This window comes from Dermacentor albipictus, chromosome 1 (genome assembly GCF_038994185.2).
Source record: "Dermacentor albipictus isolate Rhodes 1998 colony chromosome 1, USDA_Dalb.pri_finalv2, whole genome shotgun sequence".
In the NCBI taxonomy this organism is placed as follows: Eukaryota; Metazoa; Arthropoda; class Arachnida; order Ixodida; family Ixodidae; genus Dermacentor; species Dermacentor albipictus.
Window position 1 is genome coordinate 490112935 of NC_091821.1, and position 26232 is coordinate 490139166.

Genomic DNA, 26232 nt, shown 5'->3' on the forward strand with positions numbered 1-26232 from the left:
GGTGAAATAAAGCGGGCGAAAAGAAGCACACAACATCACGGTCACGTAGGTCGCAAACCTTACCAATTCTGTTATCAGCAACTCTAACGTTGGTATTCATCAGACGAGCACATTTGGGTGGCTTTGCAGCATTGCCAAAAAGTGGGCTAAAAAATATCCAGCAGTAAAGAAGTGCCAGAAACGTGCGCACAAGAAACATATGCAGTTTCTGTGCGTGTTTGCAAGGATCCCTTCATGTCCCTGTGTTCCTGTGAGGCTCACCAGCTGATATGATCACCTGTGAATGACTTAACGATGAACGAGTGTAAATTTGCGTGCCTGCAATCTGTGAACTTTTCTTCTTCTGATGCTTAACTCCTGTTTCCGCCTTCTCCAGTGCAGGGTAGCTAGCCGGGCTCAGTTTGGTCTGCGACTGCAGTTATATGCTCGAAACAGGGTCACCCACGTCCGTCATTCCTTTCCGTTACGCTTACGCCATCGTCTTCAAGTGGTCGCGTCACTATTTCATACTCATCCTCGGCATATGGTGCAGAGGAAGAAAGCCCCCTCCTGCCTGCGGGGCAATCGTGCGATAATGTGCAAGCCGGGTGCTCCACACTGCCACGAAACATAGCGAGATTTTACGGAGTTTTGAGCGCCGAGAAGACCTCGTTGTGAATGGATCGCAATAGAGTTATTGTTCAAGAGATGATTAGCTTTGCTCGTGATAACCTGCTGTTGTCCAATTCATACGAGTTTAGAGCCAGAGAAGTAACTTATGTGGGCTGGTTTTATTTTTCAAAGTATTTAGTGCGATAACAATTACATGGACGCTACAGGTGCCGTCAGCGTTGCCGTGATGCTCCGTACGAAGTCCAAGGGTGATAACCCACGCTCCATATGGTGTATGCGCGAGTGAAAGCTTGCGAGGGTCAGTCGACGATCGTGGCTCAATATTGCTAGAGTAAAAGAGGAAAGCGGGGAGGAAGCTCCCGTCTTGGCCTCTTGAAAGCGACGTGCGATGTGGACTAAGTGCGCAGAGTGTTGGTAGCTTCGTATGGGCAGTGCTTTCGATGCTTAGTTCGCGTTCAAGCAAGACGCATGATTAAGGTCAATTAGCTCGCTTCTGCTGCCGCGCTTCTGTGCAAGGCGTCCGCCATGCATGTGTGACACTCTGCTTAATTAAGACGGCGAGTTGGGCGAGTTGGTGGTTGAACATATTCCTGTGGGTGGGCAGCGCCACCCGGACAAGGACGAAAGGAAGAACACAACACGAGCGCAGACTAACAACTGGTTTATTATTTCAAGCAACGGACTATATTATACAGAAAACGTAAACACGTGTAAAATGACGTTTACAAGGGTGTTATCCTATCTTGCCATTCAAAAACTCAGCTTCTTTATCCTGTAGAGTGATAGAAGGCTGGCTGACGCATGCGCCTGAGTTCACATGCATGAAGTAGGCCTCTACAATCTCGCGGTTAATTTGATGCATAATTTTATAAAGTATTTCTGTTTGTTCAAACATGGGTTTGCATGAGCAAACTCTACAATGCGCGGCGAGATTCGAACCTGTTTCATTCCTGATCGCACCTTGGTGCTCCCTAAGGCGGATGTTAAGGCAGCGTCCCGTCTGCCCAAAGTACATTTTGCCGCACGAAAGAGGGATGACGTAGACGACTCCCACCGAGCATGCCACAAGCTGCCCCGAGTGTTTGACGCTGCATGTAGCTTCGGACGGCTGTTTAGGCCTATTGACAAGATTGCAAATCTTTTTTAAGGAGTTCTTTGCTGAGAAGATTACTTGAACGCCATATTTCATGGCTGTCTTTTTTAACCCATGCCCCATCTGATGTACATAAGGGATGACTGCGTACTTTTTAACTTTTTCGAACTGTCTTTGGGGTGCGTCCCCTTTCTTTATTTTCTTCACTAGCCCTTCACATATAGATAGAATAATGCATTTTGGATAACCGGCCTTCTCTAGACGATTGAGTTGTTGCGAAAAGCTCAGATTGGCGAGGTGGTGGCACGACTTTCTAAGTGCGGAACCCAAACACGTCATAGCAATTCCTCTTTTCACAAGTTTTGAGTGTGCCGAGGCATAGTTTAAAATTGGTTTGCTAGTCCTGGGGTTATAATGCCAACAAATGTGTTGCGCTGTTAGTCTTAACTGCAAATCCAAAAATTGAATTTCGTTATTACTGGGTAGTTCATGAGTAAATCTGAGACCCATTCCTTCTTTATCAAAAGCGGCGAGAATATCTCCAATAATTTTGGGACTGTTTTGGGAGGGGATAACTACCAGGTAGTCGTCAACGAACCTGAAGCACTTGATCAAAGTTCCTGCCAAGGCGCTCTCGAGTGCCCGGTCAACTGTGCCGAGAAAGATCTCGCTAAGAATGGGTGCGACCTGAGAGCCGATGCAGACCCCCTGCTTCTGAATCATTATTTGATCATCCCAGATAACGAACGTGGAATTTAAATAGAAAACCAAGAGTTCGAGAAACGACTCAACCGGGACGCCACTATCATTTCTAAACTTTAACTCGTCGCTTTCCATAATGCAATCTTTGATTGTCTTGATCAGCTGATTTCTAGGAAGGGAATAGTATAAATCGGTGACGTCGATGCTGAACGCTGTGCATGCTGGGTGCACCTCTTCTCGTAAAAACCTAATGACATCTTCCGAGTTTTTTACTTTGAATGGGTCTTCTACCTGGAGCCCTGTTAAGTTCTTCTGAAGATAACCAGAAACTACGTGTTGCCATGTGTTTCTTTCAGACACAATTGTTCGTAAAGGTTTGTCGGGTTTATGCGTTTTTATCGTAAAGAACACCTCAAGGTTCAACCCCTGACTTTTGTTCACTGCACCAGAAAGACGCTCGAGGTTCAATTCTAGCAACAATTTCTTTGCTTGATATTTGACTTTCTTAGGTTGAATGTGCACCTTCTTGAAGTTCTTTGTTAAAGCGGCTGAGGCTTTCTCGGAAAACTGCCCCTCCGTTAGGAGGACGAAGTACCCTTCTTTATCAGCGGTCAGTACTTTCAATTCGTTTTCCCTTAAAAATTGCACAAGGGGTTGAATTTTCCGCGCTCTGCCATTCTGGTTTCCTTGATGTCTAACTAAGACGTCAACGCACTCAGAAATGCACCTGAATTTTTCATCTTCTGCTACATGTTTAGACACTGATCTAACGGTGGCTATCTTATTCACAGAGTCTAGGCACGGCTCTAGGCAGAACTTTGGGCCTAATTCAAGAATGTTCATGTGCTTATCTGGAACGCCGATATCGGTTAGGTTCAGCACTTTGGTCGTGGGCTTGGGTTTCTTCTCCCTGGGGGGTAGGTTGCGCCGGACGTTGTTCCAGAGGAATTCCAGCGAAGATTGACTTGACCTGGACCACTCGTAGTATCGACGGCACTCTCGTTGTCTTCCTTTCACAAAACCACACACGGACTTGAGGCAGTCTCTCAGCAACCTGGCCTGGCTCATCCATTCGGACCGCAATATTTTGCAAATCCTTCTGGTGTGGCCAACCGAGGGGCGGAAGATTCCACAATTTTTAAGGGAAAACGAAGTGAAAGTACTGACCGCTGATGAAGAAGGGTACTTCGTCCTCCTAACGGAGGGGCAGTTTTCCGAGAAAGCCTCAGCCGCTTTAACAAAGAACTTCAAGAAGGTGCACATTCAACCTAAGAAAGTCAAAGATCAAGCAAAGAAATTGTTGCTAGAATTGAACCTCGAGCGTCTTTCTGGTGCAGTGAACAAAAGTCAGGGGTTGAACCTTGAGGTGTTCTTTACGATAAAAACGCATAAACCCGACCAACCTTTACGAACAATTGTGTCTGAAAGAAACACATGGCAACACGTAGTTTCTGGTTATCTTCAGAAGAACTTAACAGGGCTCCAGGTAGAAGACCCATTCAAAGTAAAAAACTCGGAAGATGTCATTAGGTTTTTACGAGAAGAGGTGCACCCAGCATGCACAGCGTTCAGCATCGACGTCACCGATTTATACTATTCCCTTCCTAGAAATCAGCTGATCAAGACAATCAAAGATTGCATTATGGAAAGCGACGAGTTAAAGTTTAGAAATGATAGTGGCGTCCCGGTTGAGTCGTTTCTCGAACTCTTGGTTTTCTATTTAAATTCCACGTTCGTTATCTGGGATGATCAAATAATGATTCAGAAGCAGGGGGTCTGCATCGGCTCTCAGGTCGCACCCATTCTTAGCGAGATCTTTCTCGGCACAGTTGACCGGGCACTCGAGAGCGCCTTGGCAGGAACTTTGATCAAGTGCTTCAGGTTCGTTGACGACTACCTGGTAGTTATCCCCTCCCAAAACAGTCCCAAAATTATTGGAGATATTCTCGCCGCTTTTGATAAAGAAGGAATGGGTCTCAGATTTACTCATGAACTACCCAGTAATAACGAAATTCAATTTTTGGATTTGCAGTTAAGACTAACAGCGCAACACATTTGTTGGCATTATAACCCCAGGACTAGCAAACCAATTTTAAACTATGCCTCGGCACACTCAAAACTTGTGAAAAGAGGAATTGCTATGACGTGTTTGGGTTCCGCACTTAGAAAGTCGTGCCACCACCTCGCCAATCTGAGCTTTTCGCAACAACTCAATCGTCTAGAGAAGGCCGGTTATCCAAAATACATTATTCTATCTATATGTGAAGGGCTAGTGAAGAAAATAAAGAAAGGGGACGCACCCCAAAGACAGTTCGAAAAAGTTAAAAAGTACGCAGTCATCCCTTATGTACATCAGATGGGGCATGGGTTAAAAAAGACAGCCATGAAATATGGCGTTCAAGTAATCTTCTCAGCAAAGAACTCCTTAAAAAAGATTTGCAATCTTGTCAATAGGCCTAAACAGCCGTCCGAAGCTACATGCAGCGTCAAACACTCGGGGCAGCTTGTGGCATGCTCGGTGGGAGTCGTCTACGTCATCCCTCTTTCGTGCGGCAAAATGTACTTTGGGCAGACGGGACGCTGCCTTAACATCCGCCTTAGGGAGCACCAAGGTGCGATCAGGAATGAAACAGGTTCGAATCTCGCCGCGCGTTGTAGAGTTTGCTCATGCAAACCCATGTTTGAACAAACAGAAATACTTTATAAAAATATGCATCAAATTAACCGCGAGATTGTAGAGGCCTACTTCATGCATGTGAACTCAGGCGCATGCGTCAGCCAGCCTTCTATCACTCTACAGGATAAAGAAGCTGAGTTTTTGAATGGCAAGATAGGATAACACCCTTGTAAACGTCATTTTACACGTGTTTACGTTTTCTGTATAATATAGTCCGTTGCTTGAAATAATAAACCAGTTGTTAGTCTGCGCTCGTGTTGTGTTCTTCCTTTCGTCCTTGTCCGGGTTGCGCTGCCCACCCACAGGAATATATACTCTGCTTAACTTAGCTAGTAAGCGAATCTTTGCAAGTTGATGCAGCCGATAAATCTACTATCCGTACATTGCACATCCATCTACTAATTTGCTATCGCAACTGAAGCTTCGCCTTTCGGGTAAAACTGCCGCTTTTGTGTGTGTGTGAATACAGTCGCCCTTCAACTTCGTCCGTACCATAGTTGTACCATAGAGGGCAAAGCAATCAAGTACATAAATGTTGGGCAGTAATAATCAAATCACGATCTCAATCGCCGCATCAAAATAAAATCGAAAATTCATAGAAGTTCGCGTCCACGCATGTTCAAGTTAACCGAATCTTTCAGTGCAACATGGTTCAATAATTTATACCCCATTTCAATGGCATCGGGGGAGGAATAAGAAGTAACATGTATCACTTGGAACATTTTACGATTGGATAACGTAACCGTGGTTCGTTGGTGTATTGCTTTTGCCAAGAACGTTTAAATATTTATGCTTATCAACTTTGATTTCATCCTGCATTATTTCAAAGAGCACCTTTAGTCTGTATTGTTTTCCAGATACCTCAAGAAGGTATAGGTTACAAGGCTAACATCAATGCGACTGCATTTGTTCTCCGGTAGCATAAAATGAAACGCATCGCCAGTCTCCGATTTCTTTACAAGTTTTTTTTAGGCGTTACTTGATTCGGAGTACAAACAACCAATGAATAGTGACACTTGTACTTCTTTATCACTTTCTCAGGGACCGCATTTCACCGGCTAACAACTTAATGTTATGGCTCGGGGCAAGACGCGCCTGAATAATTTGGAGAGCTTACTAGAATGTTATCGTTTATTCCATCTGTTGTGTATGTCCTCACTGAACCTTTTCTAATCAGACTGTACGCGCGACGCCAGTTGTGTAGTACTTTTCCGGAAGATACGCAGGCACCAGCGATTACGCTGGAGCCTTCGCCAACTCATGTGTAAAAGCCGACGCGTTTGTCCCGCTGATCCGATTTTTACGATCGCCGATTGGGCTCTCCGTTGCCGCTATGCTTTGAGTGTAGCCTGTTTTATGGGCACAGGTTCGCCCAATATAAATTTAGTTTCATGACGCACGCTTTTCCTGTGCTGTGTGCGTCAAAGTCAGTAGAACTGCACAATATTCCAGTGCCATTTCAATCAAGGTTGTAAAACGAATAAGTTTCATGTCACGAGATACGCGTCCTAGGTTTTCTTTTTTTATAAAAACGTATAACATTAACAGGCAGAAACACAGACCTTATACCTACATGTATACTGCTTCCATGTCAGGTTTGTCGTTTTTGTAAATTGCTATAACTAACATGTTACTAACGAGTGCCCGCCTATGTTATAGAAGGATATAGGGACAGTTTTCCGTTTTACTCATATGCGTAGTGTACATTTTGAGCAGCTTATCTTCAGATTGCATTTCCGCCACCAACATCCAAGTTTTGTCAATATTTCTTGATTTTGTAATGAAGCCGACGAGCCTCGTGTTTCTGATAGCAGCTCAGAGACGACGACGACCCGTGCTGTGATTAGCAAGGGAGCTCGGGCTGTTTGTTGCTGCTAGGGTGCTATCTATCTGCTGCTCCTCGTCCTTAATATCCCTACAATTTTTATTTGTTGATCCAGATTATTAACTCCAATGTAAATAAACAGTCTTGAGATAAATGCCTAAACTCAAAATGTTTTTTTTTTGCTTTCGCGCAGCTGATGTCATTGAACTGGAGCAGAGAAATAACAGTGGCCTGAATAGCGATTCCTGAGGCACATCTGAAAGCATTGCTAGTGGACCTGATGCGCAGATATGTAATTTCTCTACTTTCTTGCAGTTTGCCAAGTCTGCTTTAGTTCGATTCAATATAATTTCAGTGATTGCAAGCGTAAATTGACTTGGACTCCAAACAACCAATTAGTATTCTAGTGCTGTTTTATGAAGGTTGTATAACCAATAGCTTTACCATGGCAAGATAAGTGTTCTAGTTTTCTTTTTTTTTTGTAAAGAAGTATAACCTTAGATAGGCAGGAACAGTCGTTATATACAAAGTAATCGCTTTAAGTTCTATATAATGTTTAAAAGTAGCCTGTTGCGCATAACGTCATTCCTGTCCTCGAGCTATATTATTCATAGAGGCGGACATTACTGGCGCGATACATCGAAACACATGTACAAATAACTAACACAATGCACTAATTATCTTTTGAATTTTTGCTCTACGACACATATTTCAATTTACAAATTGTAGCCGGTGAGCTTGCAGGACGTATCCACTTTAAATGAATTTCCAGGATGACACCAGTTCTGAGATATCTCCAAAGTGTGGAACAAATATGTGGGCATTCCAGACACTTTTGCGCTTCAATGCGTAAAATAGCGTTTTGTTTAAAAAGTAAGTGAAACGACAGTGCAGCTTCATGACGCATATTTATAAACTAAAGCCATTCTGGAAATTGGATTCCAAGTGGATATGCCTCGCAATCTCACCGGCTATAGTTCGTAAATTGCAATATGTACCCTAACGTAATTATTTCTAAAGATAATTACTGCCTTTTTGTTGATTATACTAGATAATCAGGATTTTTGTATGTGTTTCGATTTATGGTGGAAGTAATGTCTGCGTCTGTGAATAATCTAGCTGGAGGACTACAATAAGGTCATGTGGAATAGGCTACTGCTATATATTCTGTAAAACTTTTTTTTTCCTCGAAGTGTAATCGAATGGAATTGTAAAATCGGACCAGCATCCTAATCTTGTAATTTTATGGTCATTGTTTGTTTTGTCAATCTTATTTTCATTGTGTCTACCATATTTCGCCATCCCTGCTTGGACCACGTGTCCGCAGTATTTATTAAATAAAAATATTTTTAAAAATTACCATCCTCTAAATGCTGCTGCCATGCCAGGTTGGCCATTCTTGTGACTCCTAAGTCCTGTAACTAACACCTTGTCACTAACGAGGTCTCGGCTATGCTATAGAAGAATATATCGAGTATTCCTTTTACTGCATACATGCGTATACATATACGCATATGTATATATGTAGAATTTGAATAGTTTTTTATATATTCCCTTTCCTGCACAAATCATATGAAATTCGGCAAGATTTGTTGATTTTCAAGTGTTGATCTGGATTGTTATCTTTAATGTAAATAATCAGGATTTATAAAAACGCCTAAGCTGGAAATTCTTGGAGTGAAGTAGTAAAAGTAAGAGTAATACAAATAAAGACAGTAAAATTACTGTAGTAAATTCAGTGTATTATTACGGCCAAATTTGTTCTTGATATGTCCGTCCTACTTGAAACATTTACCAGAACTTGCTATCGCATGCTTACTCTTGTATTTACTAGTCTTTTTTGTCCAACTCACTGAATTTTTTGGTAGCAGGAGATAGGGTCAACAAAGAAAATATATATTTATCTGCGTAGGAACGGGTACGGCCCAGCAGGTAAATCATTTTCGTAAACATCAATGGGCTTTTACCAGAAACCGCATCTCATATATTTCCAGTAAAGCAAAAGAAAAGCGCATTCCTTTAAGATTCTGCCACGGGAAATTCGACTTGCCTGTGTAACAGCTTCTCGACTATTTCCCGTTTATGAACGGGTGATGATGTTAACGAGAGCTTGTCAGCCACATGAAAAAAGGATAACAGAGAATGGTGGTCCGAGTGCTCCAAATAAAATCCTTCGAGGAAAGAAAAAAAAATGGAGCGCTGCTGCGGCATGAGGTTGCACGTGAAGCTCAGCCAAACAGCAACCCCCATGGTGGAATGAACGAAAGAAAGGTTATTCTGGGACAAGCCGGCTAGCGTGGAAGACACGGCTGAACTGGTGTCCAGGGCGGGTGTATGCATGAATCAGACGAACCTTGGTGCTCTTGGAGCACTGGCATGAAAATTAGTTTTCTTTCTTCGGTGTATTGCGTTGCCTTGTTATCTGAATATAGCTTGTTTTTTGTGTGGCTTACAGGCGTGTTCGTCTTTTCCGATTACATTGATCATGATGGCTTTAATTTATCAAAACGACGTGAATAGGAAGCGACATAGCTCCGTTATAACAGCGTCCGCGACAGGACGAGCTGGATTGCAAGCGCGCCGCAGAGGGCGCAAAATATGGCGGGTTTCACAGAGCTTGTCGAGAAAGGTGAGGGCACGGGCCTGCAGAAGGTGGAGTTGAGAGCTTCCTTCGGAGAAGCAGCAATGGGCTATCGAGCGTGGGAAGCATGCTGCTGTAAGAGATGCTCAAAGCGCGAATAAAAAATCCCTTCGAGCTGAGCAATCTCAATGGACCGAAGAGCTTCGCCACCCTGAAACACGGATGTCATACCTCTTAACACTCGATAATTTTGGGAGTTTCCACTGCATAGCTTGGTTCAACGTCGGCACTGGAGAGGCTTGTACGACGGCTCCCTCACATCCTGGAACAAATGCACTTCCGGTAGACTTAGCACATGAGCCTGCTCGAACTGACTCATCTCCAGACTAGGCGTTTTTGTAGTGCAGGACTCTAAAGTAAACAACTTAACCAAGTGCATTCTACAGTGAGCGACATGGAAGATGAATAAATGAAACTATTGCGTTATTTAAGTACAAAGCGGCGTTCAAGCTTCGCAAGCGAACGATGCATACCAGGCGAAGAGATCAAGGCACCATTGAACATTCAAGATAGCGTCATGCTGCAACTCCCTGCCTTTTTGATATTTAAGTGGCCGGAAAATACCAGACAGCAAAGGACAAGGTACGGCAAATGAGCAACAGTGCACCGAAAACGAAGGCGAAGGAAGTCGTACACACAACAAAAGCGCTCACTTTCAACTGGAAAATTTATTGAATGGACGACTTAATATACATTTGAACTATGCATGGGCCTCCAAGGTAGCAAATAATTCATGAAAAGCATTGAGTGGTTATAACAGGGGATGCTTAAAAAATAATATATTACCAAAATTCTAAATTGACGTGGTACTTCGCTATCAACGATTTGCGTGGTCTACAAAAGCAAATTTCTTTTACAGCGAAGCTGTTTGGGCTAGCCGATTCCTCCATCAGTCCGTCCGTCTGTCGGTCGCCTGTACGCCAAAATTGCTCCGGCGCAACTCCATGCGCATGCGCAAAAGAAAAGAGACAAAGCGAAGTGCACGATTAGCCAACACCACCTAGATAGCGCAAGGCCTCTTTACTCCGATCTATGACGTAACGCTAGCTGGTCCGAAATTTCCATCGAGAAGGCTGGCGTTATGAAAGCGGTGAAGTCTGATCTATGACGTCACGCTAGCTGGCCCTAAATTTCAATAGAGAAGGCTGGCGTGATGAAAGCGGTGTCATCAAAATCAGGGTTGCCTGCTCGGGAGCATCCGAATTAGATTCCATGGCAGTCAGACCAGGTAACATGACTTCATGGATTGGAGTAAAAAGGCCTTGCGCTATCTAGGTGGGGTTCGATTACCTGTGCCAGTCGTGACGTCGTTGTTCTCCGTCACTGCTGAGCACGCGCGCAGCAGTTTTTGCCCGTCTCCGAAATGGGTAGGTCACGCGTCCTACATACCACTTAGGAACAGGCAGCTCTCGATAAGCAACCCCACGTGCACAACCGGCAACGATGTCGTCTACGCCGTGCCAATGCTGCAGCCTGGGCACACGAACAGGCTCGTGCAGCCGCGCGCAAGAAACAACTGCGTACCGAGGATCCGGCAGCCTTCCCCGCCATCATCTAATGAACAGTCGGGATTAACCCAGTGATAAATACCGGGGCCGCAAGTTTGAGTTTCGCTGGTTAACCAATTGTACGAAGTGCTTCGGCGGTGATTTTTTATTGGAGGACTATTGAGGGCTGACTAATACAGTGTGGTCCTGATATTTGTATTCTATGAGCCTCAAAAACTTCGTGCGTCAGTTTGTCTCGGTGACGAAGAACAATCTCAGTCTGAGCGAATTCCATGGTGCGCCCGCAGAACGGCGATGCAGTACAAGATGTGAGCAGCAAACAGTGTTTTTCGGTGCGTGTTGGTGGTCCCTCAGGTGCACGCTTACAGACCACCCTGCTTGCCCCACCTACAGTCGGACACATGTGACGGGGATGCTATACACTACTGCAACGGCGCAGGGCACAAACATATTAGTATGGCAATCTGTAAGGGATTGGTTGCGGTTGCGCCGTGAAACACTGCGCATACTTCGTCACTTTGTTCCTTCCTTCTCTTCCACCCAGTTTTTCAATAAGTTAACGCATTTCGAAGAACCGCTCATCTTTTGCTGGTCGACGCCTGTCGGCTGCGCGTTGTAACAGTGGCGATGAGGATTTCACTCACCAACGACCAACGCGACGAACGAAATGAACTCGCGGACCACCATGAGCCACGCGTTGCCGAAGCTGGACGAAGACAGCGATAAGTGGTCTTCTTACCTTATCAAAGCTGAAGCCTATTATGAAGCAAATGAAATCAATAATGATGCTAAGAAGCGATCATTGCTTGTAGCTGCACTTTGATCGAAGACAATCGATACTTTATGTGGAAGACTTGCGCCAGACAAGCCGATCTCTGGAAAGTATGGTGAAGTTGTGAAGGCACCTAAAGACTTATGATACTGGACCGCTTGAACTTGCAGAAAGCTTCAAGTTTTTCAGCCAATGTCAGCAGGAAGGAGAGTCACCCACCGTGGTTGCTTTGTGGCTTCGGTGTAGCGTTGATAAGCACCAGGTCGCGGGATCAAATTCCGGCCACGGCTGCTGCATTTCGATGGGTGCGAAATGCAAAAAGAACTGTGTACTTAGATTGAGGTGAATGTTAAAGAACCTCTGGTGTCCAAATTAATCTGTAGTCCCCCACTACGGCGTGCTCATAATCAGATGGTGGTGTCGGCACGTAAAGCTCCATAATTTAACGAATTAATAAGGAAGGAGAATCAGTCTGCACCTTCATGGTACAAATTCGGAGGTTTTCACAAAACTAACTTTGGTTCAATGAGGCATAGGATGCTAAGGGGCCGGATTGTACGCGGCGTGCAATCGAAGAATCTGCAAACAGAGCCGCTTGTGAAGAAAGAATTGACTCAAGGATGCGGAGCTACTTGCATTAGATGCATAAAGTGCAGAAACAAATGCGAAATGCATGAAAACAGCGTCGTCAGTGCAAGGAAATGTTCTAAAGATAAAGCAACAATACCAGTCTACATCTCAAAAAGTTGAAGAGCGTGGCAACGAAAAACAGTGCAAGTGCTGTGGCAGTTCCAGTCGTCTCCGCGCGACTTGCCCGGTACGCAAGCGTAGGTGTTTCATGTGCCGCCAACAAGGGAATTAAGCTCAAATGCGCGGACAGCACAACACCGCGAACAGAACGGTGGCGATGATGGTACAGGGCGCCACCGGGTGTCATAAATATGGTCCCCTGGCACCGCTCTCTCACTGGTTACACCTATACGATAAATTTTCAAGTGGAATGGCGTGAAAGTAAATATGGATATCGACACCCGCTCTCGAGTTCATGTTGTGCCAAGGGATGTCTACGAAGCCCACCGTGACCAGCGGCCGCTCTACAGGAATCGAATATCACGGTGTCTTGTTATCCTGGATACCTTCCACTTTTCGGCATACTGCCATTGCACGTTTAGCTCAAGTCCGCCACAATTGCACGCAATTTGGTAGGGCTAGGTTGAAATAGCCTCAGTTTCTGTGGTCGTGATTTGCTGCAAAAGCTAAATGCCTTAGAACAATCATTCTCACATGTCGGTCAGAAGAGCACGGACACTACCCTCCAACAAGAGTTCGCGGACGTGTAGACGGAACAGTGTTTCCAGTGTTGACGGAACAGCCTGGGCTCTTCAAGCGCACCTGCTGATCCGGGATGGACCAAAGCTCAAATTTTGCAAGGCAAGAAAAATTCCATTTGCACTGAGGAATAAAGTTTCCGATGAGCTAGACAGGCTGGGGACGGCGGAAATATCACCCGTCACAAACTGCGAGTGGGCCATACTGATATTTCCAGTGGTAAAAAAAGACGACGCGGTAAGAATATTGAGTGACTTCAAGGCCACATTGAACCTTCCATGTGAGGTACAACCATACCTGCTGTCAGTTATTCACGATATGTTTGCTAATTTGCGCGGTGGCGAGCAGTTCGGCATCCAGACTAAGAAGCTTACAATCAAATTCCTTTAGACGGAGACTCACGGAAATTGAGTTATCAACACACAAGGGACTTTATCGATCGGCATTTTAATGTCTCTTCAGAGTCGGCAATATTTCAGAAAAGAAAAGAAACATTATTGCAAGGGCTATCGGGAGTGCAGGCTTATCTATATGACGTTCTCGTATCGGAAAAAAAAGGAAGAACACAACAGAAACTTCAAAGAGTTCTTGCAACGTTTCATTGAGCAAGGTTTAAAGCTTTGTTGAGACGCTTCCATGAACCATCAGTAAAGCTATCTTCACACTACGGTCGTAACGCGCGTAACAGCTCTTTCGGCGTATCGAACGTAACGGCTGTAAAAGAAGTTACGGCAGTTAAGCCGGCACCTTTGTTCACATTTACTGCTGTGTAAATTACGGCTTTTACAACAGGCCAATGAAATTTGGAGCTGCAGAATCGACGTCACCAACGGTCGAATAAGGCCCCTGTCAACATGCGAGTGCTGGCCGAGATCGAAGAAATTCACGCTCAAAACAAACTTATAGTCATGTATTCAATCGCACAAAGACGACGAAGGCGACGCAGAAGGGTTTGGGAGCGGCAAGTATTTCTCGACAGGGCCGTGGACGGCGACTTTCACAACCTTTTCGCCAAGCTCCGAGTTGGTGACGCTGTGATGTTTCATAACTTGATGCGCATGTCACTCCAGCAGTTCCGCTTCCTTGAAAACCTAGTGAGACCACCCAACGAAGTACGGCGCACACATCTGCGGCCATCGATTTCCTCGGCGGATAAACCAGATGAACTGAAAACAGTCTCGCAAGGCACACTGCACAAATTTTCACGAACACAGCCAACCTAATCGTGCGCACGGAATGGCGGAATGGCACTTCCGGCGCCAGGAGCTGTCTGCAGACGGGAGGACTGAAGTGTCGTCACCGGTTGTTGAAAACAAAGCTTATCGGTCATTGGCTGTGTCGCAACGGTGGTAATACCACAGTCGTAAATGTTGCCGACCATTTAACACTCTCACCCACGATGTTTGCGCGAATTGCGCATGTTGGTACCTTTACGTTCGCAGTCTGAACTAGACGCATACGCTTGTTGCGCTTCCCCTTACGCATGTTACGAAAAATTGGCGCCTTACAAACGTAGTCTGAACATAGCATAACTTGCACAATGCGTCGACGGCAAGAGTTTTAATCCAATCGAAGAAAATGTCGAGGCTATCAGGTTAGCCCAGAACCCGCGGAGCGTCATTGAACTGCGCTCATTCCTCGGCATGATGAAGTTTTTTAGTAAGTGCTTGTCAAATTTGTCTGCGATTCTGGCACCACTGCACAGACTGTTGGAAAAAGAAGCCAGAACGTCACGATCGAACAAACTGCTTTTAAGAGGACCAAATATTCGCTTTGTTTGGCGTACAACAATCCGGATTGTGAGCGCCTCTTAGAATGCAAAGCGTCGGCTTACAGCATTGGTGCCATTCTTTTTCGTAGCATTAACGACGAGACAACAACCTATTGTATTCAGACCCCGAACGTTGGCAGTAGCCAAAGGAAAGTATTCCCAAATTGAGCGTGAGGCGCTCGCACTTGTATTTGGTGTTGTTTCGAGATTACGTTTTTGGGCGAGAATTTAGTCTGATTACGGATCCCCAGCCGCTGCACAGCTTGCTAAGACCAGACCGTCAAGCACCTGCAGCCGCAACGAGAATTCAAAGATGGGCGCTTCTGCTTGATGTTTACAAGTATGGTCAACATTACAAACCCGGTACACAGCTAGTTACTGCTGGCGCACTGAGTCGTTGGCCTCGAACTTTCGCTCTGACAGCGATTCTTTTTCGCCACGCAGACCAATTGACGTGTGAAATCGGTGAGGCCTACAGACTACAAAAACGACCAGGTTGTATAAGTGAGCCCTTAATAACTCTCCAAGAAAAATAAATTTTCTTTTTAGACCACGCAAGTCGTTGATTGCCGAGCAGCATGCGGGTTTTGATTTTGTTAATTTATTATTTTAAATGTGAAGCATTTCTTCGCGAACATTTGCCATTTTGACAGTATCTGTCTGTCAATACGCCTACGTCTTGGTGTTTCATGGTCGAATCGCTAACTCGGTATTATCATAATTGGCATAGTATGACGAGTGAATGGAAACTGACCCTGGCAACCTTTAACAGCCGAACTCTATCGAGTGAGGCTAGCTCAGCAGAACTCTTTGAGGAATTGTCAGACATTGTGTGGGATATCATTAGCCTTGGCGAGATTAGAAAAACTGGTGAGGCTTATAAAGTGCTGACTAACGGCCCTGTCCTCTGCTATAGAGGTCTTCCAAATAAAAAGCATTACGGGATAGGATTCCAAATCCATACATTGACGAAACATTGACGAATTCTACAGCATTAATGAGAGAGTAGCAGTAGTCGTAATCAAACTTAAAGGTGTAGATTAAAGGTAGTACAAGCTTACGCTCCAACATCCAGTCACGATGACGATGAAGTAGATCAGTTTTTTTTTTTTGAAGGTGTTGAATTAGCGATGAGAAAAGTGCAAACTAAGTAAACTGTAGTAATGGGTGACTTCAATGCAAAAGTGGGGGAAAAGCTGGCTGGTGAACAAGCAATTGGTAAAGCAACTTAAACTGATTAACCATCCCCAAATCATGCAAGTTCTGGCATTAGCGCAAATAAACCTGAATGTGCTGGTATATATTTTCAGCCTGCCAGATTATAAAAGTGGTCGAAAGGTTCCTCACATTGCGAAATGGGGACATATTCTTGTACTTATATTTAGGTGCACGTTAACAAACCTCAGGTAGTCGAAATTTCTGCAGTCCCCCACCACGGCGTGCCTCATAATCAGAAAGTGGTTTTGGCATGTAAAACACCACAATTAGTTGGGTTCGTCACAGTGAAGTCTCGCATGTCTCCAAAATGCACCGTTGATCCAGAAGAGCATTTTCCCGCTAAAGTGAATGCAACAACTCACTTAACTCCTAACTCTTAACTCACAAATTCAGTAGAAAACCTATAAAGTTTCAACTGCCGGCATTCTTTCTAGTACGGCATTACTACAGATATGTTTAGGAAACAATGGCATAATTAATGCTAACTTGTATGCGATCATGCAAAGTGGTAACCTCATAACGACCTTTCTTGACACTACGCGAGCTACTTTCATGTGTCACCTAGCCCGTGGCTGTCTGCCCGTTATCTACTGAACGCTTCACACCCAATTCGAGGGGTGTGCCCTTTTTGTGGCGGTCATGAAGTTACGTTTTATATTTTTCTCAGTGCTTGCTTTCAACTGGTCTCCTACAACAGATTACTAGTCCATATGGCCACATGTTCACTTTCAGACAGTCCGCTTCTTACACCCATTGCCTAAGCAGGCGGTAAACCAGTTGGTGTGCTTCTTATTCAGTGCTCACAGCGCCGGATTATGGGGGGGGGGGGCGGGGGGCGGCTAAGGGGGCTGCAGCCCAGGGCCTCACCTCGGACAGTAGGAGAAGGGGGCCCATTTATTCTAACCTGCTTAGTATATGGAACCATGGGCAACGGAACTCAGAACGACATGTATGAAACCAAAAAACCAGAACCAGCAGACGGGGCCCCCCGCCTAATGTAACAGCATGCGTTTAGCCTGATCATTTGGGGAGAGCTTGTCGAGCTGCAAAACCAGGAATCCCCCGCCAACCCGGCGGCGCCCTCTTCCTTACGAAGCTAGGTGCGTTTGCTTGGAAGAGTTTTCGTGGTTTCGTGTCAGTACTTCTGTCCAGTGCTGTCTGGATTGGAGGGGCAAGCGGGAAACACCTAAAACATGTAATGTGGGATGAGGACCTAAATCTCCCTTGCCCCCCGTCACCACCACGCCATCCTCCACCTCTCAAATAGTTCCGCCGCTATCCTTCTCATAGAAAGGATGTGCTGCAGTACCCAACAGTGTCTCCCATTCGACTTTTCTTTATCGTGATGGTAATTTGGGCGGGGGAGGATGAGTCCGATAGCATATGATGATGACTGTGATGGCAGGAAAGGAAAGAAGACGTCACACGTGCTTTTGTGCGCGTGCCGTTAGGCATGGAATGTTCACTGTTCGGGCTAGGGTTCTGGAAGAGTGAAGGATGAACTTGGAGAGCTGGACACAAAGGCCTGCCTCCAGGACCGATTCCTGCCTAGTGGCTGCGCTCCCTCACGCGTGCTCAACGGGAAAACTAGGTCGGGCTGGCCGCCAAGCTTTCCAGAAAGAAGTAGAAAAAGATTACTCAGGGACGACGGAGGGCGCGTAACTGCACCCGCGCTAGGAGTCGCCCTCTCCCCCTCGTTCTCGCGCTCCGCGTCGACGGGGCGAAAGAAAAATCGAGAACCTCTGAGACAGACTATTGCTCCTAGCCAATAGGAAGACAAGACCGGAACGGAAGAAGGCGTGAGTTTGTACGGAGAAGGAGGGAATTAGTACAAGGAACTCTACGAGTATGTGAACGTCTGCTTTGGCGCTAGTAACAGACAGACGCGGCGTGCGTCTATAAGGAAGTTGATCGCGCGCTGCGATTGAGCCCCAGGCGCCGGTCAAGCTTGCATAAGCCTGCCCGCTGAGGAGCTCCCGGGGGATGCACCACTCTCGGCCAGCCACGGACCATCCAGGCAGCGTGCGCCAGTCATCGGGACGGCCACCTTTAGACACCTGCGGTCGCGTCGGACTGACGAAGGGCCCGGTGAACAATTAGCATTCATTCATGCGAAAATGCTCGGTCGGAAGCATCAAAGTGATGCGTCTAAACGAAAGGTGAAGTTAGAAAGAGAAGAGCGTGAAAAGAAGGTACCAAAGATGACGAAGTACCTACTGAATGCAGCTTCCGCGGAGCAGTATGATCGCTCTACCCAGAGTCCGTGTCAAACTCCCACTAGTACGGACTGTGCTTCTGTGGAGGACTTGCCAACTCCATCATCATGGTTTCCTGACAAGAAACAAGGTTTAACTCATTTTGGTTGTCTGGATCCTGTGAAAACGGTGCCAACCTCGGTCTTCCATATTTCTGAGCAACTGACGCTAGCCGAGCCCTGTCCTGTTCCTGAGTCAGCACGGTCTATGCTACTTGGCCGGCCCCCTGCCACAGAGCTCCAGGTGTCTGGTCCGCCACGCCCGATTTATACTGCTGCTAATCAACAGGTGCCAAACATCCCCGATGAGCCTCCTTCTACTGACCAGCGCCAGGAAACAACACTTCTAGAACCAACTCACTTGTATCCTGTTAGTTTGGCTTCAAATAATCATGTTCCCACCCACAAAGTGTGCCTGGAGAGCACGAATGAGACGGCTTGTCGTTTCGGCCACAGAGAAGTACAGAAACCCCCGCAGCAAGAAGTACGTTGCGAGATTCTCCGAAGTTACCCTGCTAAGTGGCCGCACGTTCTTACTGACAGCTTTCGGAGTGTATGCCTTGAGAAAGGGTCATTATATTTTCAAAATCGGGCAGAAAATGCTCCTTCCTCCGAAAGGCAATACAAAGCTCAGAAACGTTATATGTCACTTAATCTTTTCGTGCGAAAGGCTGTAAATGGGAAGGCGTACGAGCGACACTGGTTAAGGTACTCGGAGTCCAAAAGTTCCGTTTACTGTTTCATGTGCAAACTATTTTCAATTTCAAGCAACCCCAGTGTTTTCATCACGCACGGCTTTTCTGATTAGAAGAGAGCAGAAGAAAAGGTTTGCGCACATGAAAATAGCGTCGAGCACGGGAACTACGTGGCAGCATGGCTCGCCCACTCTAACTCGAGCAGCACAATTGACAAGGAGCTGGTTAAGAATCTTGTCACTGAGACCACTTACTGGACAGAGCTGTTGAAGTGCGCAGTCGTTGTAGTTAAGCTTCTAGCTGAGCGCAACCTAGCGTTTAAGGGCACTGAAGAGATTTTTGGTTCACTGAGAGATGGAAATTATATGGGAGTGCTTAAGGCCATTGCCAAGTTTGATCCCTTTCTAGAGCAGCACATCAAACGCTACGGGAACAAAGGAAAAGATCACCCATCCTATCTCTGAAAAACCATTTGTGATGAATTTATTGAGCATATGGCAAAGGCTGTCAAGCAACGTCTCGTTGACGAAGTGAAACGCGCAAAATATTTCTCTTTAATTGTCTATTCGCCTCCAGACCTTACTCACGTTGATCAGCTGCCAGTTGTTTTACGATACTATTTAAATGGGAAAGTGTACGAACGCTTTCTTGGATTTCTTCCAGTTGAATTGCATACCCGCATGTATCCTTTCGATGCCCTGATGCCCCTTTTGACGACCAATGGCATCTCAATTGATGATTTAGGGGCCAAGCTTATGGTAATGCAAGTAATATGTCATGAAAATACAAAGACGTGTAAGCTCAAATCAAACACCTTAACGAATTGGCCATCTACATCCAGTGTGCTGGTCATTCACTGAACTTAGTTGGCGTGTGTACCGTTGACAGTTGCCTTGAGGCAGTCAAATGTTTTACTGTAATTCAGAGACAATGTGTTCTTTGCTGCCTCAACTAAGAGATGGAGGCATCTTTTCGACAGCATGGGCGGAATTGGCCTGCAGCTTGTTTTGAAAAGTATCTATGAGACCAGGTGGTCAAGACACGCTGAATCATATAAGGCCATTCTGAAAACTTTCAATGCAGTCTTGTGTTGCCTTGAAGCTATATCAAAGAACGAGGAAGATAACGGTGGCTCTAGGAACTCTCTCTTCAAAAAAATGAGAAAACTATAGGCTGCATTCATGGTGATTTTCTGGAGTGCAATCTCGGAGTGCTTTGACAAAACGAGCGTAGCACTTCAGAAACCAGGCCTAGATATTTCAACTGCTGTAGACCTGCTGAGCTCTCTAGATCTCTATGTTAATTCTTTGTGACCTCTCTTTGATACCTTCGAAGAGAGAGCACGCGCGCTAAGTACCAATCAATGTTATCAGGATGAGGGCAAACGCATCATTTTGAGTAAGCACCCGGACGGAAAAAGCGATAGTGCGCTACAGGGCAGAAAAAAGTTTATCATGGAGACCTACGATGTTGTACTTGACAGTCTAGGCTGTGCTTTGCGAGTGCGACTAGCTGCCTACAGTGAACTCTGCGAAAGGTTCGGATTCTTAAAATTGCTGACAGAAGTTGGGAGCGAGCCCTCTCGGGCACAGCAGGCTGAGAAGTTGCAGAAAACCTACAAAAATTATTTGCAGCCAGCATTTTCCGCTGAAATCGTTCAGTTTGCGAACTTTCTTCACAACTATGTGTGCCAGGACACGAGTTTCCTGGGAATAATGAAGTTGCTCCACGAGAGAAAGTTATTGGTGTGTTTCTGAACCGTTCTATTGCTTTGCGAATGTACTTAAGCATGCCCGTGGGAAACTGTGAGACCGTACGATCGTTTTCCAAGTTGTCGCTGATAATAAATCGCCTTCGTTCGAGCCTCCTTGGCGATAAGGTGAGCTCGCTTGCTATCATGCCCATTGAAAGTCGCCTCCACCACGATCTATCCTCCGAACATACCATATCTGATTTCGCCAAAGCGAAGGCGCGAAAGATGCCCTGTTAAAAGAGGACTGTATGCGCTATACATCAATAGTTCCAATAAGTTTGTTGTGTCGCCTCCACGTTGCCAATGAAACGCTGAGCAGTGTAATTCAAGATATGCGAATCTTCGTTGATCGTCTCCTGTTTGTTCTTCTTGTGATATTTAGCGTGCTTATAAAGAACTGCATTTTTGTTGTTTTTGATAGTGCCACGTTTATTTGGCGTCGTTCTTGCTTTAACGAAAATATTTTCAAACAATGTTTTGTAAATACAGGTGGTAATTTCCATCTGTACTCTAGTGCATTCTTATTGTGTTTGTATTGCCTTTAGTATTGTCTATATCTATTGCACATTTATAGAGTAACGTGTATAACGATTACTGCAGTCTGATGCTTGAATTTTAATAAAAAATGTTTTGGATACAACCATGCGTTTCCTCACGGGATTAAACTTAGTGATGCAAACAAAGCCTAGCTTCAGAAGGATCGACATCTGAGCTGTGTTGTCTTTTCTACGCTCTTGTTCGTCTTGAGTGCACTAAACTTTTCTTTAAAGCCTAGATTTTGCTGAAAACAGAATTCAAAATAATCACAAAGTGAACAAAGGCGCTGGTGTTTACAACAACACGTGTTTAAAGCAAGTTTTGTTCTTTTCCTTATAGTAATAATAATAATATTAATCCCGTTGATCGCACTTCGTTGGAATTAAAAAGAAACGTGGCATATTTCGAGTAGCATAGCAGGCGACTAGGGGCGGGGGGGTCAGTACAGGGAAAGGGGGCCTGCATGTGCATTAGCCCAGGGCCCCCATTTTTCTTAATCCGTCCTTGAGTGCTCATAGGAGGTTTGGTTAGCGCGCTGGGATGCAGTTTTCGGGGGACGGGCACCGGCACGTCATGAAACGTTTTCAAAGCATGGAAGGAGGTCTGGTTCCACCTCACACGGGAGGGCACTACTTAGACGAGAAGTTTCTTGAAGTCTCGGGTCAACCTGCGGTGATTCTTAGTGTGTCGGACCGGCAACTTCCATCAAGCTATAATTTATGCGTTTTAGAGCCGCTCGACTTCGCCGAGTATGTCAGTCGATCCACGTGTTTTTGTTTCTTTTTACGGATCTCAGAGACAAATTCGGTCATGGCGCATCCGTATGCGGTGGTGTCGCCGCCGAGATGAACTTTGTGATCTCCATGGTTGCTGACTTCGACCTCGTTTGTGCTAAGGCAAGTCTAGGGTCTGTTGTGCTCGTTGCTCTCATCACAGATGTGGCTGTTTTCTTCTTAAACGCTGAAATTCAGTTCGTGCTGCTCGATAGCGGCCCCCTTGTCCCAAAAGGAAAGATGGCCTGAACCAAGCCCACGGCTGATCCAGCAGCAACGGCTGATCCAGCGGGCTCGCGAAGTCGCGCATGGCAATGAAGCCCTGGACTGAGGGCCCCACTCACCGAGGAAATTTTCTACTCGCTTTATGAAATAAATGTTTATTCTCTCTCTCCACGCTGTATTGCCCTCCACGGCGGAACACCCGCCCATCTGCACATTACGCTCTCATCGCTCTGCCTGAACGCCGCGGCTACTTCTCGGGCGAACGATTCCCTTTTGTGTTCTTCCAACGTTTGCAGTTACTTTAGCTTTCTTCCTTCATGTGACCTGTATATAATTTCTTTTCTATGCGGCTTACAGGCGGTTTCAACTTTTCCGATGACGCTTATCATCGTCTCTTTTATTTATCGAAATAACCTGCACACGAAACCACATAACTCTGTGACAGGCTGCTTTCAAACGAACACAAGAAAAGACATTCCTTCTTTTTTAAAGCTCTTAATAATTTCAACGTACAGCTTTTTCTCGCAAAACCCGTCCAAAGCAATTCGACAGCGTCACTATTTGATTGAGTTTGATCAAATATTCTTTGTTTAGTTCTGTCCGTAAGATACAATGTGTATAGTAACGCTCTAAAACAATTCCTGTACACAGACTTCGCGATTTCGCCAGAAAAAGGCAGACATGTCAGACCTACGAGGCGTGTGCATGATAGACATACGGCCAGGGTGATTTTCCTTGTAAGCTGTGATTCAGGCGGACGCTTTCGCGGCTTGGCGACTAAGAAGGTTGTTTTTTCTTGAGCATTGCTCGCTAGAAGAAAGGAACTGTTGCACCAACCTTAGCTGAAAATGTTTCGTCGGTCTCGAAAAACACGTCTTTCGTGAGGTCATCGTCGTGCGCGCCATTGTAGCGCCGTGTCATTATTGACCAGTGGTTGGCTTGGAGTAAGCCGGGGAATATCGCGCAGATCTGCAAAGAAGCGAGAGTACATTTTAAAACCTGGCTGACATAATTGTCCTATAAGGACATATAGTGAGTAACAGTAACATAGCTTAGCATCACGAAGTACCTTTTTGCTTAGTGAATATCCATTTATACCTGGAGCGATGGTATTCACTATTCGAGAATGTAATGCAGAAATTCCGATTCTTACACTTGACACCATACCACAGTCGTATGTTATTTGGCCCAACATCATTAACTTCAAACTTTGTGTGAATGCTTGAAGTATGTTTAGTGATTAAATATTCTCAGAACTTGCTATAGGTTTGTTTGTTGCACATATTAATGCATTATTTAAACATCCCGAGTAATGGCTGCCCAAATTTATGATGTCATGAAGAGCTAAAGCGGGTACTTGAAGCCAGTGTCTTTTTTATTTGTACCTGTGTGTATTTGACTTTCTGTCCTAAGCAGTCTTCGCTTTTTGTAAGAGTGAGGTTTCTGGTATTCCGTTACTAAACAGTAATATTCCGGCCTAACCCATTAAAAAGCAAGTTTTCAGCGCACACAAGAAAGGACGGGCACCGGAGAGAGGAAATAACAGCGTGTCGTTAGTTCACTGTCTCTTCATCGAGGACCCCGAAACTATCTTTCCTACGTTCTGTTTATACTTGTCTAGAAGACGAGGGTACACTACGTCATTACCGACCGTCCCGTGAGCGCTCTTTCATTGTTTGAAAACAACAGCAACTTCTGCTTATCAGGACTCCCCGTGTTTGGGCTCCACCCTGTTGCCGCCGCACACGCAGTATACAAAACACGCTACGCGCGAAGTGATCAGTTCATTGCGCACGACAGGCAAGCGAGATGACTAGGAAAAGTAGGCGGTGATTTTATGATAGAGCCGTGCTAGAATCGAAACTGCATTATGTCTCGCTGTATAGACTAAGCAAAAGCGTCCACAGTGCTTACGCCACATGTATTCCCATGTTAGAATCTGCATGTGTGAAGGAGGGACCATACAAACTCCGACAGAAGGACACGCTCGTTTTTTTTTTTTTTTTACAGATGTGGATTAGAGGCCCTCTAAAGGAACGCAGCAGAGATGTGCACGCCACTGTTTCTCAAAATTAGATATATCAGAAAGGTCGATGACCACGTAACTCTCTGACAAGGCCCTCCATCACTGAGTAATTTCGCTGGATTTAGCGACATAACGTGCAAGCGTGGGTTAGACATGGCCTCGCTACATCCTCGTGATACAATCTCTGCGAAAGTGCACAATGCCTAAGCTATTGCGCCGGCGGCAACAGAAGAAATTGCACACGCTGCGGAGTTCTCGCGGCAGAATATTTCTTTCCTTCCTGACTCGGAATGCCAGCGAGCATACATGTTACCTAGCATCATTGGTCTACGAGGAGCAGGCAAAGTACGCAACACACTCACTGTATGTCATGGGGAACATTAGGCTTGTGTGCGTATGCTCACACACATCAAACTATAAGCACATTATATATGACAGTTTTTTTTAAACAAAACTAAGACAAAAGCGATGACCATAACTGACAGTGTCCGCGACATTCATTTTGCCATCAGCGTGCTTATAAACATGAATCAGTAAACTTAACATTCATTCCATTGTCGTGGCGTCTTTTGTTTCGTTATATGAGACGGACCTGTATTTCAACTGAGCGCTTGCAATGAAGGAGGTTCAATCGGCAGATTTTTCGTGAGGAACGCTGCTTTATGTTGGAAAAGGCATGCAAAATGACTACGATCGAACGGCCAGCCTCAGCGACTTACTCGAGTCATGTTCAGTGGCATGTCGCTACATTGGCTCGTGGTGTCGGCCTTGATTATGGTGTTCTCTGGACAGCTCCTGGCCATCAGACTCATTGACAGGGCCACAGATTTGCGACCGCCAACTGCCATAAGCGGCTGCGCCACGTCTTCCTCGATAATCAAGCTCTGCGCAATCGTAAAGTGTCGGCTTTACGATTCGTATACGATTCCCGCTGTTTCGTCCGTGCAAAGAGCATGGTAGCAGCATGGTTGTGCTTTTGAGCGAATCGGCAATATAAAAAAAATATGTAATTGCATCACATTTAACAAGCAATCGCTAACACAGAAGCGCGTTTTAGGCAATCAGGCGGAAATTATTCAAGATAAATTAAGGGACATACGAATGTAAGTATCATATTTTTGATGTTAGGTATTACTATTTCTCTCACGTTTCGCTAGAGCACAGCAAAGGACCTTCTAATGCGGTTACTTACGGGACAAACTTTCAGAACTAAATTAAACATAGTAAAATTTATAGACGGAAAGTTTTATGTGTTTTGTTCTTTTGCCCTGCCACATGGTCGCAGCCTCACTTTTATTCAAGGTTGCGAACGCTTCCTGCACGGCCAGCGTCACGCCACTGCCGACTGAGAGTCAAACTAGCGAGGCCATTTGAATCTGTAGCGAATTCCCTTTTTCCTAATTTTTACTTTGTTTTGCATTTTATGGTCTTTTTAGCTTGAACGCAATACCTAATAACTTGAACAAGAATTATACTATATTCCCAGAAAATAAAAATTGTTTTCGTTTTAATCTTTCTGGTGCCAGTATTGATACTATCCGTATAAAATTTGCTTTCCCTAAATATTGCACATCTTCAGTGTAATGAAAAGTGCCCATCTGCAGAACCAACCGAGCATTTTCGATTCCTCAATGAGTTTTGTCAAATGCACAGAGCCTGTATTTTATGCCAGAACGTCTCGATGAACCCCACATCATCATCATCATCATGTTTTATGTCCACTGCAGGACGAAAGCCTCTCCCTGCTATCTCCAATTACCCATTACTACGCCACGTCTCGCAAGGTATTTCATCGCGTCGCAATGACCTTGAGCCACTGGA

General features: G+C 45.2%; 1 protein-coding gene across 4 annotated transcripts in view; it reads right to left on the reverse strand.

The window, feature by feature from the left end:
* The window catches only part of LOC135912333 (uncharacterized), a 140747-nt gene that overhangs the window by 482 nt on the left and 114033 nt on the right, over window positions 1–26232 (reverse strand). For 2 of the 4 annotated variants that reach the window (XM_065444761.1, XM_065444753.1), the window contains exons 12-13: window positions 25131–25295; window positions 23223–23354 (exon numbers count right to left, since the gene is read on the reverse strand). In XM_065444761.1, coding sequence (XP_065300833.1) covers window positions 23223–23354; window positions 25131–25295 — 297 coding nt within the window. The remainder of the gene's footprint in view (window positions 1–23222; window positions 23355–25130; window positions 25296–26232) is intronic. The other 2 variants (XM_065444775.1, XM_065444766.1) reach the window with 1 other exon arrangement.